Source organism: Arachis hypogaea, chromosome 17 (genome assembly GCF_003086295.3).
Source record: "Arachis hypogaea cultivar Tifrunner chromosome 17, arahy.Tifrunner.gnm2.J5K5, whole genome shotgun sequence".
In the NCBI taxonomy this organism is placed as follows: domain Eukaryota; kingdom Viridiplantae; phylum Streptophyta; class Magnoliopsida; order Fabales; family Fabaceae; genus Arachis; species Arachis hypogaea.
The window spans coordinates 118,753,296-118,767,498 of record NC_092052.1 but is presented as its reverse complement, the minus strand read 5'-3'; the positions used below and the strand labels follow the sequence as shown (position 1 = coordinate 118,767,498).

Here is a 14,203-nt window from a genome sequence, read left to right as displayed (position 1 = left end):
TGATGATATCTGCCCATGTATTTTCATAAAGAAATCTGCATCTGGATTCATTATAATTGATGTGTACGTTGATGATTTAAATATCATTAGAACTCCTGAAGAGATTCTAACAATTATAAAAACTCTAAAAGAAGAGTTTGAGATTAAAGATCTTGGAAAGACTAAATTTTGTCTTGGCCTGCAGATCGAACATACAAAAAATAGGATCTTTATTCATCAAACAACATACACAGAAAAGATCTTGAAGAGATTTTATATGGATAAGTCACATCCATTAAGTACCCCAATGATCGTAAGGTCTTTGGATGTAGAAAATGATCAATTACGTCCTAAAAAAGAAAATGAAGATATCCTTAGTCCTGAAGTACCATATCTTAGTGCCATTGGAGCGCTAATGTATCTTGCTAATAATACACGACCTGATATATCATTTGCTTTGAATTTATTAGCAAGGTATAGTTCCTCTCCAACCAGAAGACATTGGAATAAAATCAAATGAATCTTTCGATATCTTCATGGAACGGTAGATATGGGATTGTTTTATCCATATGGATCCAAGTCATAATTAGTTGGCTATGCAGATCCGGGATACCTGTCTGATCTACACAAAAAGAGATCTCAAATAGGATACCTGTTTACATATGGTGGTACAGCTATATTATGGAGGTCCGCGAAACAGACGATTGTAGCAACATCCTCTAATCATGCTGAAATACTAGCGATACATGAAGCAAGTCGCGAGTATTTTTAGCTCAAGAGTTTGATCCAATATATTCTGTCATCATGTGGATTGATTGATCATAAGATAACTCCAACTGTCCTATTTGAGGATAATACAACATCCATTACTCAACTTAAGGGTAGATACATTAAAGGTGATAGAACAAAGCATATTTTTTCCAAATTCTTCTTCACTCATGATCTTTAAAATCAAGGAAGAATTGATGTCCAACAGATCCACTCAAGTGATAATTTGGCAAACTTATATACAAAGTCACTTCTAAAATCCTCCTTTGAAAAATTGGTACATCAGATTGGGACGCGCCAATTTCAAGATGTTAAATGATGTCAACAAGAGAGGAAGACTGTACTCTTTTTTCCTTGGTCAGGTTTTTTTTCCATTGGGTTTTTCTTGACAAGGTTTTTAATGAGGCAGTCCCCATTACAAAAGATATTGTACTCTTTTTCCTTCACTAAAGTTTTTTTCATTAGGTTTTCCTTTAGTAAGATTTTAACGAGGTATAATCCTAAATGTTCATCCAAGAGGGAGTGTTATGATAAGTATGAGATAGATGCCCATTTCTCAATGTTGGTCAGGATATCAAGAGAGATTACAATTAATTAAGTTTAAAAAAGGTGACCCCTTATATGTATATAAATAGGATAGCGTAGTTGAGACAGAACACACAACCAATAATAACAACAATTCTCTCTCTCTTTATATTGTCAATATATGAAATACTAATCTCTCTCTCTTTTTCATATGCAACAAATAAATTTGTATCTTTCATATATATATATATATATATTAGTCATCTTTATTAATATTATAATATTAGTAAATATCAATACTCCATCCACTCTTCTATTTATACTTCTTTATTTTATATTATATCTTTTTTGTTTATTTATTTTACAACGGAAAAGAATTTTTTTTGTATATAAAAGAGAAAGCGAACATTTGAGACAACACACCCAACAACAACGAAATACTATTTTCTTTTATATATATATATATATATATATATATATATATATATATATATATATATAAACTCTCTCTCTTTCTTTATCTCTATGTGAGTATAAGCTATAACATATATAATATTAGTAAATATATATGAATTACTTCTATTATAGTTAGATAATAATATTGGTAAACTTTAACATTAGATTCTTCTATTTATACTTCTTTATTTTATATTTATTTTCTCTTTCTTATTTTTTTATTTTACAACATTATGGATTTTATTAAGAGTTTGTTTAGAAATCATTTAATACGAAAAAAATTATTTTTTTAAAAAAGAATTTACTTTTATTTAAAATTTAAGTTTATAATTTAAAATGACTATAATATATTAATAAAATAAAATTCAATTCGTTAATTTAGAATAACTTTTATATAAATTAATTTTTTTTATTATAATTTTATCATCGGTAAAGTTATTTTATTAATTGTAAATAAGAATTTTTTTACAAATATTTTTCACATACAAGTCATTTTTTTAAACCTAATTCATCTCACGCGCCATTAATCTAACTAATTTTTCAATCAAACACGCGAATATATAACTGCCTTTTTCAAAAGGATTTTGTTTTCTTTTTCAAATTTCATCAGCGTCTTTGATCTTCCATCCCTACGTTCTCTGCATTTTTCTTCCTTCGTTTCTCTGCGTTCTTTTTCTTTGCTTTTCTCAATTTCCTTCGTTATCTACATTCGTTTTTGAAATGAATGAATGATTCAAGTTCAGACTGTCAATTAAACTAGAGGAAAGTCTATTATTGTTTTGAATCTAATGAAGTGGCTGATGTGTGGTTCAATTGTAGTTAATATTTTCGTAAGTAGTTTATGATTCTGTAGGTGAATAATGTTGTGTAATTGCTTGTGAAAATTGTTGTTCATTGTAGATGGTTTGAATTGAATGTATTTTAGGAGTTCTGATGAATCTATTATATTTTTCATTTCAGTGTATATCAGAACTATTTTGGTGTATTATGGGGACTTTTCGGTGTATTTACAGGTTCAAACTTTTCAATTGAACGAGGGTGAATTGTATTATTGTTTTGAATCAAATCAAGTAGTAAGGTGCGGTTTGAATCTAGATAATGTAGTTTGTTTGTAGTTTATGATTTTATAGTTGAATTGTTTTAGTTTCTGTTTGATGATGAGTTCTGAATATGATTTTATTATGTTTGATGATGAGTTATGAATCTAGATAATATGGTGTATTGTGCACTATTTTCGGTATATTTTGCAGTTTCTGTGCGATGTTGATGAGCACCTTGTTCCGAAGGTTGGGATGACTTTTAACACGCTTAAAGATGCTGCAAAATTTTACAAAGATTATTCAAAAGTTACAGATTTTTCTACAAGAGTTCGACGCTAAATAAGAAGGAAAATGAAATTAAAAACCAATTGATTACATGTAGCAGAGAGGGAAAATGGAAATCGAAAATATCTCCAATTGAGAAGACAAATTCCTCAGTTGGATTAAATTGTCCTGCAAAAATTTATATACACATATTGAAGCACATTGGTATTTGGATCATTTCGAAGGTTGTGCTGCATCATTCACATCCCTGTTGTGCAAATCAAGCAGAGATGCTTAAATAGTACAGGAAACTAAGTATGTCCGTACGAAGTATAATAGAGAATAACAAGGAAGCTGGAATCAGGCCAAGCAAAATATAACAATCATTTGTCACAACAGCAGAGGGTCATTGTGGGTTAAGTTTTATTGAAAAAGATGTGAAAAATTACATCACGAGAGAACTGCAGAATATTTCAAAACTAGAGGATGCAAAAGAATTTAGGAAATATTTGTTAAGAATGAAAGAGAATAATCAAAATTTCTTTTTCAGGCTTGAACTTGAGGTTGATCAGTCAAATAAGATTGTTTTTTGGACTGACGCAAGAAGTAAGGCTGCCTGTGAGTATTTTAGAGATGTTATTTCATTCGATACCACTTACAATACAAATAGATAATATGTTGTTTTGGTTTATGTGTATTTGGTACCATTTTCGGTGTAAAGAGATATTATTTTGGTGGATTAACGATGTTGTTTCTGTGTCGTGGTATTCAGCTATAATTTGATTTTTTGTTCTTTTGTCGAGGTGAATCATCATGGTCAGTCAACACTTATGGGATGTGCTTTGATAAAAAAAACGAGGATATTCAATCATTCAAATGATTATTTGAATATTGGCTTCGTCGCATGGGAGGAAGGGCTCCGAAAGGCATTCTTACCGATCAATGCGCATCGATGCAAAGAACTATTGAGACTTGTATGCCTACAACAATTTACAGGTGGTGTATTTGGCACATCATGAATAAGATTCCAAGTAAATCAAATGGCTACAAGCGACATGAAAAAATCGAACACACGATGAGTCATGTTGTTTGGAACTCTCTTACAAAAGAATCATTTGATAGGAATTGGAATGATTTTCTGATGAAGTATGGTATTGGAGACAACAAGTGGTTTTCAAGTAATGTTATTTTTATTAGGATTTAAGTGATGCTGTTAATTTCATTATGTGTTTTGCCTGTGAAGTAGAGGTGTAAATTGCATGTTCTTCAGTGTATTTTAGTTCTGATTTAGGCATTTTTGCATAACTTTTCGAAGATCGTCATTTATGGATTTCAGTTTATTTTGATCACCACTTCTGGGTCGAGATGAGAAGCACACAAAGGAGCGAGAGCATGCATGATTTTTTTAACAAGTTCATTATGCGGAACAACTCACATATCCAATTTGTCAAACAGTACGATAATTGCCTAGGAAGTAGAGAGTAGAGAGAGAGAGAGAATCAGATACTGCAGATTTTCATACCGTCATACCGTGTACAACAAAATTCTCAATAGAAGCTCATTTTAACAGGTGTATACTCACCAGAAGTTTAGGAAAGTCTAAGCACAATTCAGAAAAAAGGTGAATTGCATCACAAGATCAACGCACTCCGCTTTAGGCTATATAGTATATGAAGTTGTAGAATAAGTTTCTAACTCAACATTCAACAAGTTTACAGTTACATACGATAAAGTAGCAGCTGAAGTTAAATGGCAGTGCTTATTATTCGAGTCAAGAGGGATATTGTATTGTCACTCTCTGAGCGCGTTAAGCTTTGAGCGAGTAAATAAAGTGTCACCGAAATATATATTGAAACGATAGAGCAAGAACATAAAGAGGAGGCACACACATATCAAGAGTAGTCACAACAAGCCTCTGTTGGAGCCAAAAAGCAAGAGATTTGACAATTTAATATTTCAGTCACAAAATATATGTGAATTTGCATCAGAATCTGAAGGGCTAACTGCATCAAAAAAAAAAAAAAAAAAAGAATTCAACTCTTGAGTGAATTCTAATTCTTAGCACAAATTTTAACATACTTCAAAATTTAAAGTAAATGTAATTTTTGATCCCTGACCATTTATCCAAAAACATAATTCAAAATTTTTAAACTGACCTCCAACCATCTTATTAATTAGTCTAAGCATATCTGTGAACCACTGATACATCAACAAGCCCCACTCATAAAAGTTCTAAAATTGTAAAGATACGCTTTGTTTTCTGAACAAATAGTCAAAAGTGTATATTTTCTTCAAATTTTAATTCAAAAGAATGAAATCAAACCTACTGAGAGGGAAAAGAAAGATAGAAATCACAATAGAGAAAATTCTTGCATAAAAAATTCGGTAGTTCATTTGCTATTTTAAAAATGGAAATTATTATTAAAATATTTTATAATGTGTATTAAGATATATTGTGTAATGTGTACCTAACAGAAGTCTATCTACGAAGAGTAAAACATCCTTATCTTGTTCTGAGTTTGAATGAAGGAATGAGGTAGATAGTGAACTCTAATACTCTATGCCTATATACTTATCTGGCGATCACTGCGTATCTAATTCTAGAGCAGTTATTTGCACAAGTTTCTTCAGTACGAACAGAATCTCTACACGTAATACAAGGATATTATTACATTACATTTACAACATCCTCTTTATTCTTGTTACAGTGATCTCAGTCAAAACCATAATAGTTTTTTCTCCGATGAGGTAGCTGTACAATTTACCATATTAAACAAGGCTTACATTGCCTACTCCTTGGTGCTTAAAGAAGCATAAGAAGGAGCTTATTAGTCCTTATGCCTCCAAAGATTGCAAGAGTTCACCTGAAACTTTTGTCACACAAGTCTTACAATCTTGAGCGCCGAATACATTTTATAGGATTAAATGGAGCATGCCTTCTTGTACCATGTAACACTGCATTCTTGGAATTTGACCTGATATCCCAATCGTCAACGTTCCTTGGAACACAAACATCAAACAGTATTTGGCCAAGAACACCATGCGCATTGATGCTTGCATGGCTTGGCAGATGAATAAAACCTTCCTTGCGTTCATCAGGTATGGAGCCCACATCTTTACCATCGTAGTACTCCATTGAAACAGGTGACAGATTGTCACTTGGAGAAACAGCAAAACCCTGAAAACTAGTTGAGGTCACTGCTGCTTTCCTCAATTCAGAGAATGGATCTGTGGTCTCATCTCTAGTTCCCTCTATGCCTAGGACCTCATCTTCAGTTCGTTGATTTTTGCGACGGTAAATTGCAACTGCCTTGCCAAGGATCTCAGAAATAGCAGCCTTGTAATCCACTGGATGATGCCGATAATGACCTGTGAGAAAAATATAGTGAAGTTCAATACATTTACCTCTGGTATAATGTTCATTTCAGTTTTAGGCAGGACGTAAAGCAACTAAAAATCATTCCTATTCATGATTTGCATCGTTGCAGACTCAAGTGCTTGGAATCATGCAATATTTGATCAGACTAGCATACAAACTTGAGTTGGGATCTAAATGCAGAGCTTATGGGAAAGGAGGCAGACAACCGTTCATTGCCAAGACTATTAAAAACAATAGTGGAATGTACACAGCCTAACCTAATAATTACATCAATGGCTGCTTCCACTTCTTAAACCCGTGACCTTGAGGTCACACGGAGACAACTCAACCGTTGCTCCGAGGCTCTCCTTCATTGGCAAGACTTTACATTTTCCATAAACTAATACCATTTTCTTAGATAACATAATACAGGCCAGGGAAAGAAAAGGATATGCAAGTTGCATGCCTATGCTAGTAATCATTAATTTTATGTAAAATGCTAATATATAATAAATAAACATTCATCTGAAATAGATTGAACAAGACAAATGTAGCATGGAGAAGGCAAGCAATTATAGTTAATCACACAGATATTCCACACTGAATACTCATACAGTCATATGGACAAGGAAAATTATCATAAAGATTAGATATATGCTAGTATATCTTAGAATTACATGGTCATAATAGGATCTTCATAATTGAATTAGGAAACGGTTTGTCTTGAAGAATTATCTATTATCTCATCCATCTGCTATTAAGTATAATTGATCAAGATACTGACCTACATGAGGAGAATTACTCCATTTTAACAATTTGACATCTCCTCCAAAGTATTTAAGTTTATCAGAAAAATTTGAAATAACTTGAACTGGAGCAAGATCATCATTTTCTGAACACAAAATGAGATACGGGACCTTCATACTCTGCACAATAATATTACGTAAGCAGATAACTTAAAAAGGAGAAAAGATGGGAGAAGGGGGAGGTGGTGCTGATGATTAGATATCAATAAATCATGTATTGTCATTTACTTACAGTGGTTGAGTATAGAGTACGCCAATACTCTGCACGCTGCGCTTCAAATCTGCTAAGGAAAAGAGAATCAAGACCAGATGCTATGCTATTTGCAACCCACAAAGCAAATCTTGGTGGATGGGAAACTTTCAAAACAGTTGGTTGTAGAAGAAATCGAACACCCAAATCACTGGTAAAATCAACCGGACTGGAATCATAAATGTAACCAGATATACAATCCTTAACAAGCCGATAGTCATCCTGTACCAAGAAAATAGTTTAGAGCAGTGAGCACATGAATAAGACTATCAGTGAACAGAAAAGTTGCAATAACAAAATATCAGCACCAAATATACACATGATCATATTATAGAAACAAAATAGGATCACTTAAATTATGGAATATAGAGTAGCAAGCTAGGGACTGAACTTATCTCATTTCCCACGACACACTAAGAATTTGAGAAATTGTGGGACCTGATGAGTAAACTAATTATAAAACATAAACTAAATCTTCCACTAAAGTGCTGCCGGAAGAAAACATACCATATTATGTGCTTCAGAAGTCCCATTGATTATCTGGATCGAAGTAATATAGAGTCGTCAAATGTTAGACTAGAGGTTTTATAGCATGAAAAGAAACATAAACAAATAAATAAAATGAAAAGTCATCGCGTAAAACAGAGTACCTGAAGAATCTTGAGCATGCAAGCTTTTGAACCACCCGAAAATGATGCAAACACAAGGGGGCAAGGCCTAATTTTCAGCACCTGCATATTGATGCATAAAAACTTAAAAAACAGTATTTGTAAGCTTGAACTTATAGGGCAAAATTTTGATTGACTTAATGCATGGTTGAAAGACCTACAAAATAGAGTAGAGCTAAACTTACCTCAACAAGTTCATTAAGAATATCAACAGCAAGAGCTGTGGCTTTCTCAGGAAAGAACCTGCAAATAATAGCAGGGTCTCAATCATCATCCAGAATACATTGAGATATGCAAAGAACCCAAAGTATTCTCCAAATAAACCCCTTGAATAAGAGGTTTGACATTTGAAATTAATCACTTGGTTGTAACATCATCAATCCAAACATCATTACCCAACCAAAGGTAAAACCTAAAATGAAAACTTTCAACTTTGACTTTTTGGCTTTTTACAATCAACAATAATTGTTTTACTGCTAGAAAATAGCAATTTATAAAAAAAAAAAAATGGATGGAAATTCTATTCCTAAAGAAATCATCGAGATAAAAATTTAACCTAATGGCACATTTTTCGGCCATGACAACCATATTGATCCATTCAAGGCAAGGTTAGATGCTAAAGGCAACCTTGAGAAATATGGATAAAACTATGGCTTCACACTCTAACAGTTCGAGCTAACCAAGAAACAATAGATTGTGTGTCTATCTGAGAATCCTAAGACAGGGGAACCACTACTGATTACACTTCATAAAACAACAGGGGATGGTTCCTTCAGCAAACAAAAGATGGATTATCTTGGTCTAGAATGTACACATCAGTGACCACAGGCTTCGAATGAAACTGAAAATTATACAAGTAAATTTTCTTATCTTGGATCAATGCTTAGTCGGGAATGAGTAACGACCCATTCCTCTTGTGATATAAATATGTATCTTGTTGTTGGATCTGTAATAGTTAAGCCCAAATAGACAATAGCGCCTTAAGGGTTGTAGTACCTCATAACTATCACTAATCACTACTCAAAATTGAACTGAAAATAGGTAAACAGAGTACAGATAGATTTGAATTGAAGACCTTATATCAAACAGTTGATGATATAGAGGGGAATTGAATTGAATTGAAGATGAGGATAGAGGGAGAACTGACATATTGAGGAATTGAGAATGGCAGATGAGGGAATTCCATCGGAGAGAGGAATAGAGGTCAACATATTTGTCTAAGTGCTTGTCATCGCTGGACATCCATGCGAACACCACAACAATCCCATCTGCTTTGTCGCCAGCTACCTTCTTTCCCCAGTAACATCTGCCACCAAATCCCCACATTTCCCGTCTCCTCCTTCTTCTACTTTTGCCACAGAAATACAAATCACAAAACTTCACACTTAAATACAAGGGAGAGAAAGTAGACTCAATATGAGAGTTTGTCTTAGTATAAGTACCGGTCGCTTTCTGCGATTCTCTGTGTCACGGGTGAGTTTTTACAAAATTCAGAGAGAGAGAGAGAGAGAGAGAGAGAGAGAGAGAGAGAGAGATGTTTTGGTGCGTCTCAGCGAGCTCAACTCGCGCTCCGCCTTCACAGATTGCTTCCCCGAACGCTGTTACCCTTCCTGTCCATTTTTTATTGGTTATTTATAGGCTCCATCCAATTTTTTTTTTTACGAATAAAATAATAATTTTTAATTACTTAATATTAGTTAAATTTTTTTAATTATAAAAAAATTTAATTTTTTAAAATATTAAAATTTAAATTTTAAATTTTAAAATTTAAAATTTAAATTTTAAAATTTAAAATTTGAGATTTAAAATAATATTTAAAAAATTGGTGAATATTTCAACAAAAAAATTAACTTTTTAATTGAATATATATAATTGAGTTTAAATTAATTTTGGTTTACTGTAAATATAAATTCATATTATAGATAGTAGGGTGTATTATATAATTCAACCGTTAGAAGTTGTTAAAAACGAGAAGTTTGGAGTTCTTTTTAGAGGAGGGTGTTTAGAATTTGAATAATTTTATTAATCAGACGTAAATTATATAAGGTGAACATTTACATGTAATTATTTTTATATAAAATTAATAATTAAAAATTATTAAATAATATAATATATTTAATTACATTATTATTTAACTATTTTCAATTATAAATGAGAAATTATTAAAATGGGTTCGATATTGACAGATGCAACTATGCGTTTTTGGATGCTTGGCATTATCAACTTATCATAGTAACGTAGATAATTTTTAAACTGGCCATAAATATTTCAACGAGTAGAATAGCTTAGATTGAAATTTCGTCTCATAACAGCTAGTTAATCATAATACATTTTTTTTACATCTTTCAGCATCCATTATCAAAGTCTACAATATGTAATAAGTCGAGAAATATACTAAAAAAATATTCTCTATAATAATAATAAATTCAAAATGAATATAATCACTCTTATTTTAATAATATTACTTTTTTATTAATTCATACAAACAATAGTGTATCTTGAAACAAAATTTTGGGGACCAGATAGAAGATAATTGTCAAGATGCTTTTGATATGAATCTTATTGAAGATAAATTTGTCTAACCTCATTTCTCTGATTTGGGTGATATTGCCAAATTTAAAGCCGTTTTTCAAGATCTCGTTCCAAAAAATTAAGGTCAAACTCATCAGATGCAACTCTTTAATCTTTTGAAGGTTGTATCTCACTTTCTTCATGATTTATTAAAATAGAAGAACTATCTACAAGTGTTGATATTATAAAAGTTATATATTTTCCTTTTTGAATATTAGCCTTCTTCTTAAAAAATTGCATCAATTCTTTAGTTTTTCACGATTATTTTATATAAAAATTTGAATATATATCCTGAAAAATATGTAAAAAAAAAGTTAGAAGAACAAATATTAAAATTTATAATATTTATTGAATTTTTTTATCAATTTATACAAATATAATAATATCAATACTTATTGAATATTCTAATATTTTTTATCATATAAAAAATTAAATTAAATAAACAGTAAAATATAAAATAATATCAAATTACATAAATAAAAAATACCTAATTTTTTATATTTGAACTCAAAAGTAGAAGGAGTATTACTTATTGAATAGAGATAAAAATTAAACTTTAGTATTTTAAGTCATAATAAAGTATTTAAGCCAACTGAACTATTTTTTATTTTTTAAAAAAATACTACTAATTTTTTTAACAAAAGTTTGGGACCATGACCCCTTAGTCTCAACTAAGCACCACCATACAAACATACAACGTCAAAAAATTATGTATAAAATGATATTATTATTCTTTTAAATAAATTTTACAGTGATATATGACAAATTCTTTCACCGAAAAAGTCAATAATCCTATCATATTATTTTGTTTTTGACTATCACTTTCTTTTTTCTTCTTTTTTAATCCCCTTTTCTTTTCCTTGTTTTTTGGTTGGTTTTTTAGTCCCCTCTTGATGGGTGTGTCCTGAATCCTGATGATGATCACAACTCGTGGTGATGAAACTTGGGATCGATACATAAAGTCAGACAAAACCTCCGTAGCAAATACTGGTTGTTCTGTTTTAAACCTTTTTTTTATTATTTTTGAAATATTCCATTTTTTTTACTCCTATGAGATACAGAACTTTTATTCTATATAATTTATAATAATTTTTATGATATTTATTTTCTAATTATTTTATAATAATTAATATAAAAGAAAAATAACCTTTTTTTATTATATATACATATATAATTTTCTTAATTTTGTCGTCATATTTGTTTTCGTGATCTGAGTAAAGCAGATGATGTGCATCAAGATGTTAACGATAGCATCGAGTGGCATCTATTGTCCTTATCCTCAACCAAACTAGGTCCATTCGATTGGAACCTTTTCCACGGAAGGTTTTAGCCTTTATTAATTAATTATTAATTGATAATAATTGGCGTAAAGCAACATTAATATCTGGAATTCAGGATTTTAGTCAGTTTGGGTAACTAACTTAATTAAGCTCTTTTTAATAAAATAATTTAAATAATAAATGACTTTGTTAAAAATAATTTATAAATAAATTATTTTGTGTTTGAATTTTTAATTTTAAAAGTACTTATTTTAGAGAAATATGATGAAAAATAAAAGTATTATGAGAGAAGTCATTTTTTTTAACTTTTCTATAAACTCCTAAATAGCTTCCTAAAAAGTTGCAATTTAATTTTAAAAATTACACCAAATATTAATACTACTACTTTTCATAAGTCAAAAGTAAAAAAAAATTACTTTTAGAATTTTCAAACGGGCCAATATCTGTTTATTAAAATAATGATTCAACTTTTTCATTTCTTATTAGTAGATAGTAGATAGCAACATCAATCTCATCAAGAAATCGTAATATAAAAATGGCCATGATGACAACAATCAAGTTAATTAAGAGGCTAACTACGAGATATTATTATAATAATAATAAATAAATAAATTTAGTTAATATATGTGTTTTAGAAATATGATTAGTAAATCTTTTTAAGTTTTTTATTTTAATAACTATTTAACAAATACATTAAGAATTTAAATTCTAGATACATATAAAAAAATAATTTGTAATTTAGGAATATGTTAGTGAAATAGTTAGTCACATGAAAATATTTTTATGAAAAAATAATAACTAAAATATCAATATATATTATGTTAAATATTTAAAATAAACCTATCGAATTATCTAATAACTCAATTATCATAATTATATAAAAATATTTTTGTATAAATAGTAGCCTGTTAAAAAAACCTAATAAATAACTGTTACATGATCGCTCTACTATAGCCAAGCCAACTATCGACTTTCATCTCAAATTTGTGTATCCTATCAAGTATGAACACATCCAAATGAATGGATACTAATCCTAACCATCTACCCTCAAAGAAAAAAGGACACAATTACATTAAGATTTTCTGTTCAGAGTTCCATATATTAAGGCAAAGTTATACACTTAGCATATTCTATACCTTGTGTCTAAAACATCATCACGTTCATTATTATTTGGTAGAGTATGACCTACTTGCATTGGTATTTTCACTATTTTGTGGTTATTTAATAATTTTGTTCATGTTAACTTGTGGATACATCATACATGAGATGGTTCAATTCTTGTAGTATTTGGACCGCACTTTGATTTTTGTTGGCTAATACAACAGGAAAAACCAAGTAATTAGGGTTTTAGAATCAAAATAGTTTAATAAATTTCAGCAAAATATAAAATACGAGTTAAGCTCCATTTTAATTTCTAAAATTAATGAGTTGCATTGACTTAGTTATTGACTTTTTAATTACTATATTTTAGTCTCTTAAATTTAAAAAAATGCACTAATGTAATGTTTGATATATTTTTCGCATTGAAACTCAACGCCGTTAGTGATATATTGCACTAATTTAGTCTTTAACTTTTTAATTGCTATATTTTAGTCTCATAGATTTAAAAAAAATGCATCAATTTAGTCCGTGATATATTTTTTGTCATCGGAACTCAACGCTGTTAGTGACATGGCTCAAACCTTGTCACGCTGAACATATTAAAACGACGTTATTTGAGGTTTTTGAACAATACTAAAACGTTACACCCCCTTCCTTTTGAATAATACTAATTATTCAAACTCTCAAATGACGTTATTTTAATATGTCTAGTGTGGCAAGTCTTGAGCCACATCACTAACAATGTTAAACTCTGACGACGGAAAATACACGAGAAACTACATTAGTGTACTTTTTTTAAATCTGAGAGACCGAATTGTAGCAATTGATGAGAAGTTAGAAACTAAATCAGTATAACTCACCAATTTCAAGGACCAAAATGGTACTTAACTCTTTAAAATATTTGTAGTCTATTTATAAAAATTCAGACTTATACCTAAAGAATAAAAGTCAATTTAAATAATTGGCTTTTGAAAAAATATTTATTTTTTTTAAATTAATAGATAAAAACTATTTTATATTTGGATAGATTTTGAAAAAAATTAAGTATTAAAAATATCTTTTACTTCTATTTTTTTAAAATAAGATATTATTAACTTAAAAAAATAATTTATTTTTTAATAAAACATTTTTAAAAAA

General features: G+C 30.0%; 1 protein-coding gene across 2 annotated transcripts; it reads right to left on the bottom strand.

Moving 5' to 3' along the window:
- Nucleotides 1–5,678: 5,678 nt before the first annotated feature.
- On the bottom strand, nt 5,679–9,726 carry LOC112764494 (uncharacterized). 2 transcript variants are annotated; one of them, XM_025810137.3, is made up of 8 exons: nt 9,557–9,726; nt 9,262–9,462; nt 8,300–8,357; nt 8,097–8,177; nt 7,954–7,986; nt 7,429–7,668; nt 7,175–7,316; nt 5,679–6,401 (listed from the first exon to the last, which is right to left on the bottom strand). In XM_025810137.3, exons 2-8 carry the CDS (start codon nt 9,438–9,440, stop codon nt 5,920–5,922), a joined length of 1,215 nt encoding a protein of 404 aa, XP_025665922.1. In that variant the 5' UTR covers nt 9,441–9,462; nt 9,557–9,726; the 3' UTR covers nt 5,679–5,919. The 2 variants fall into 2 exon arrangements, with proteins under 2 accessions (XP_025665922.1, XP_025665920.1); XM_025810135.3 differs by having other exon boundaries at nt 9,262–9,459; nt 9,557–9,722.
- Nucleotides 9,727–14,203: the final 4,477 nt, after the last annotated feature.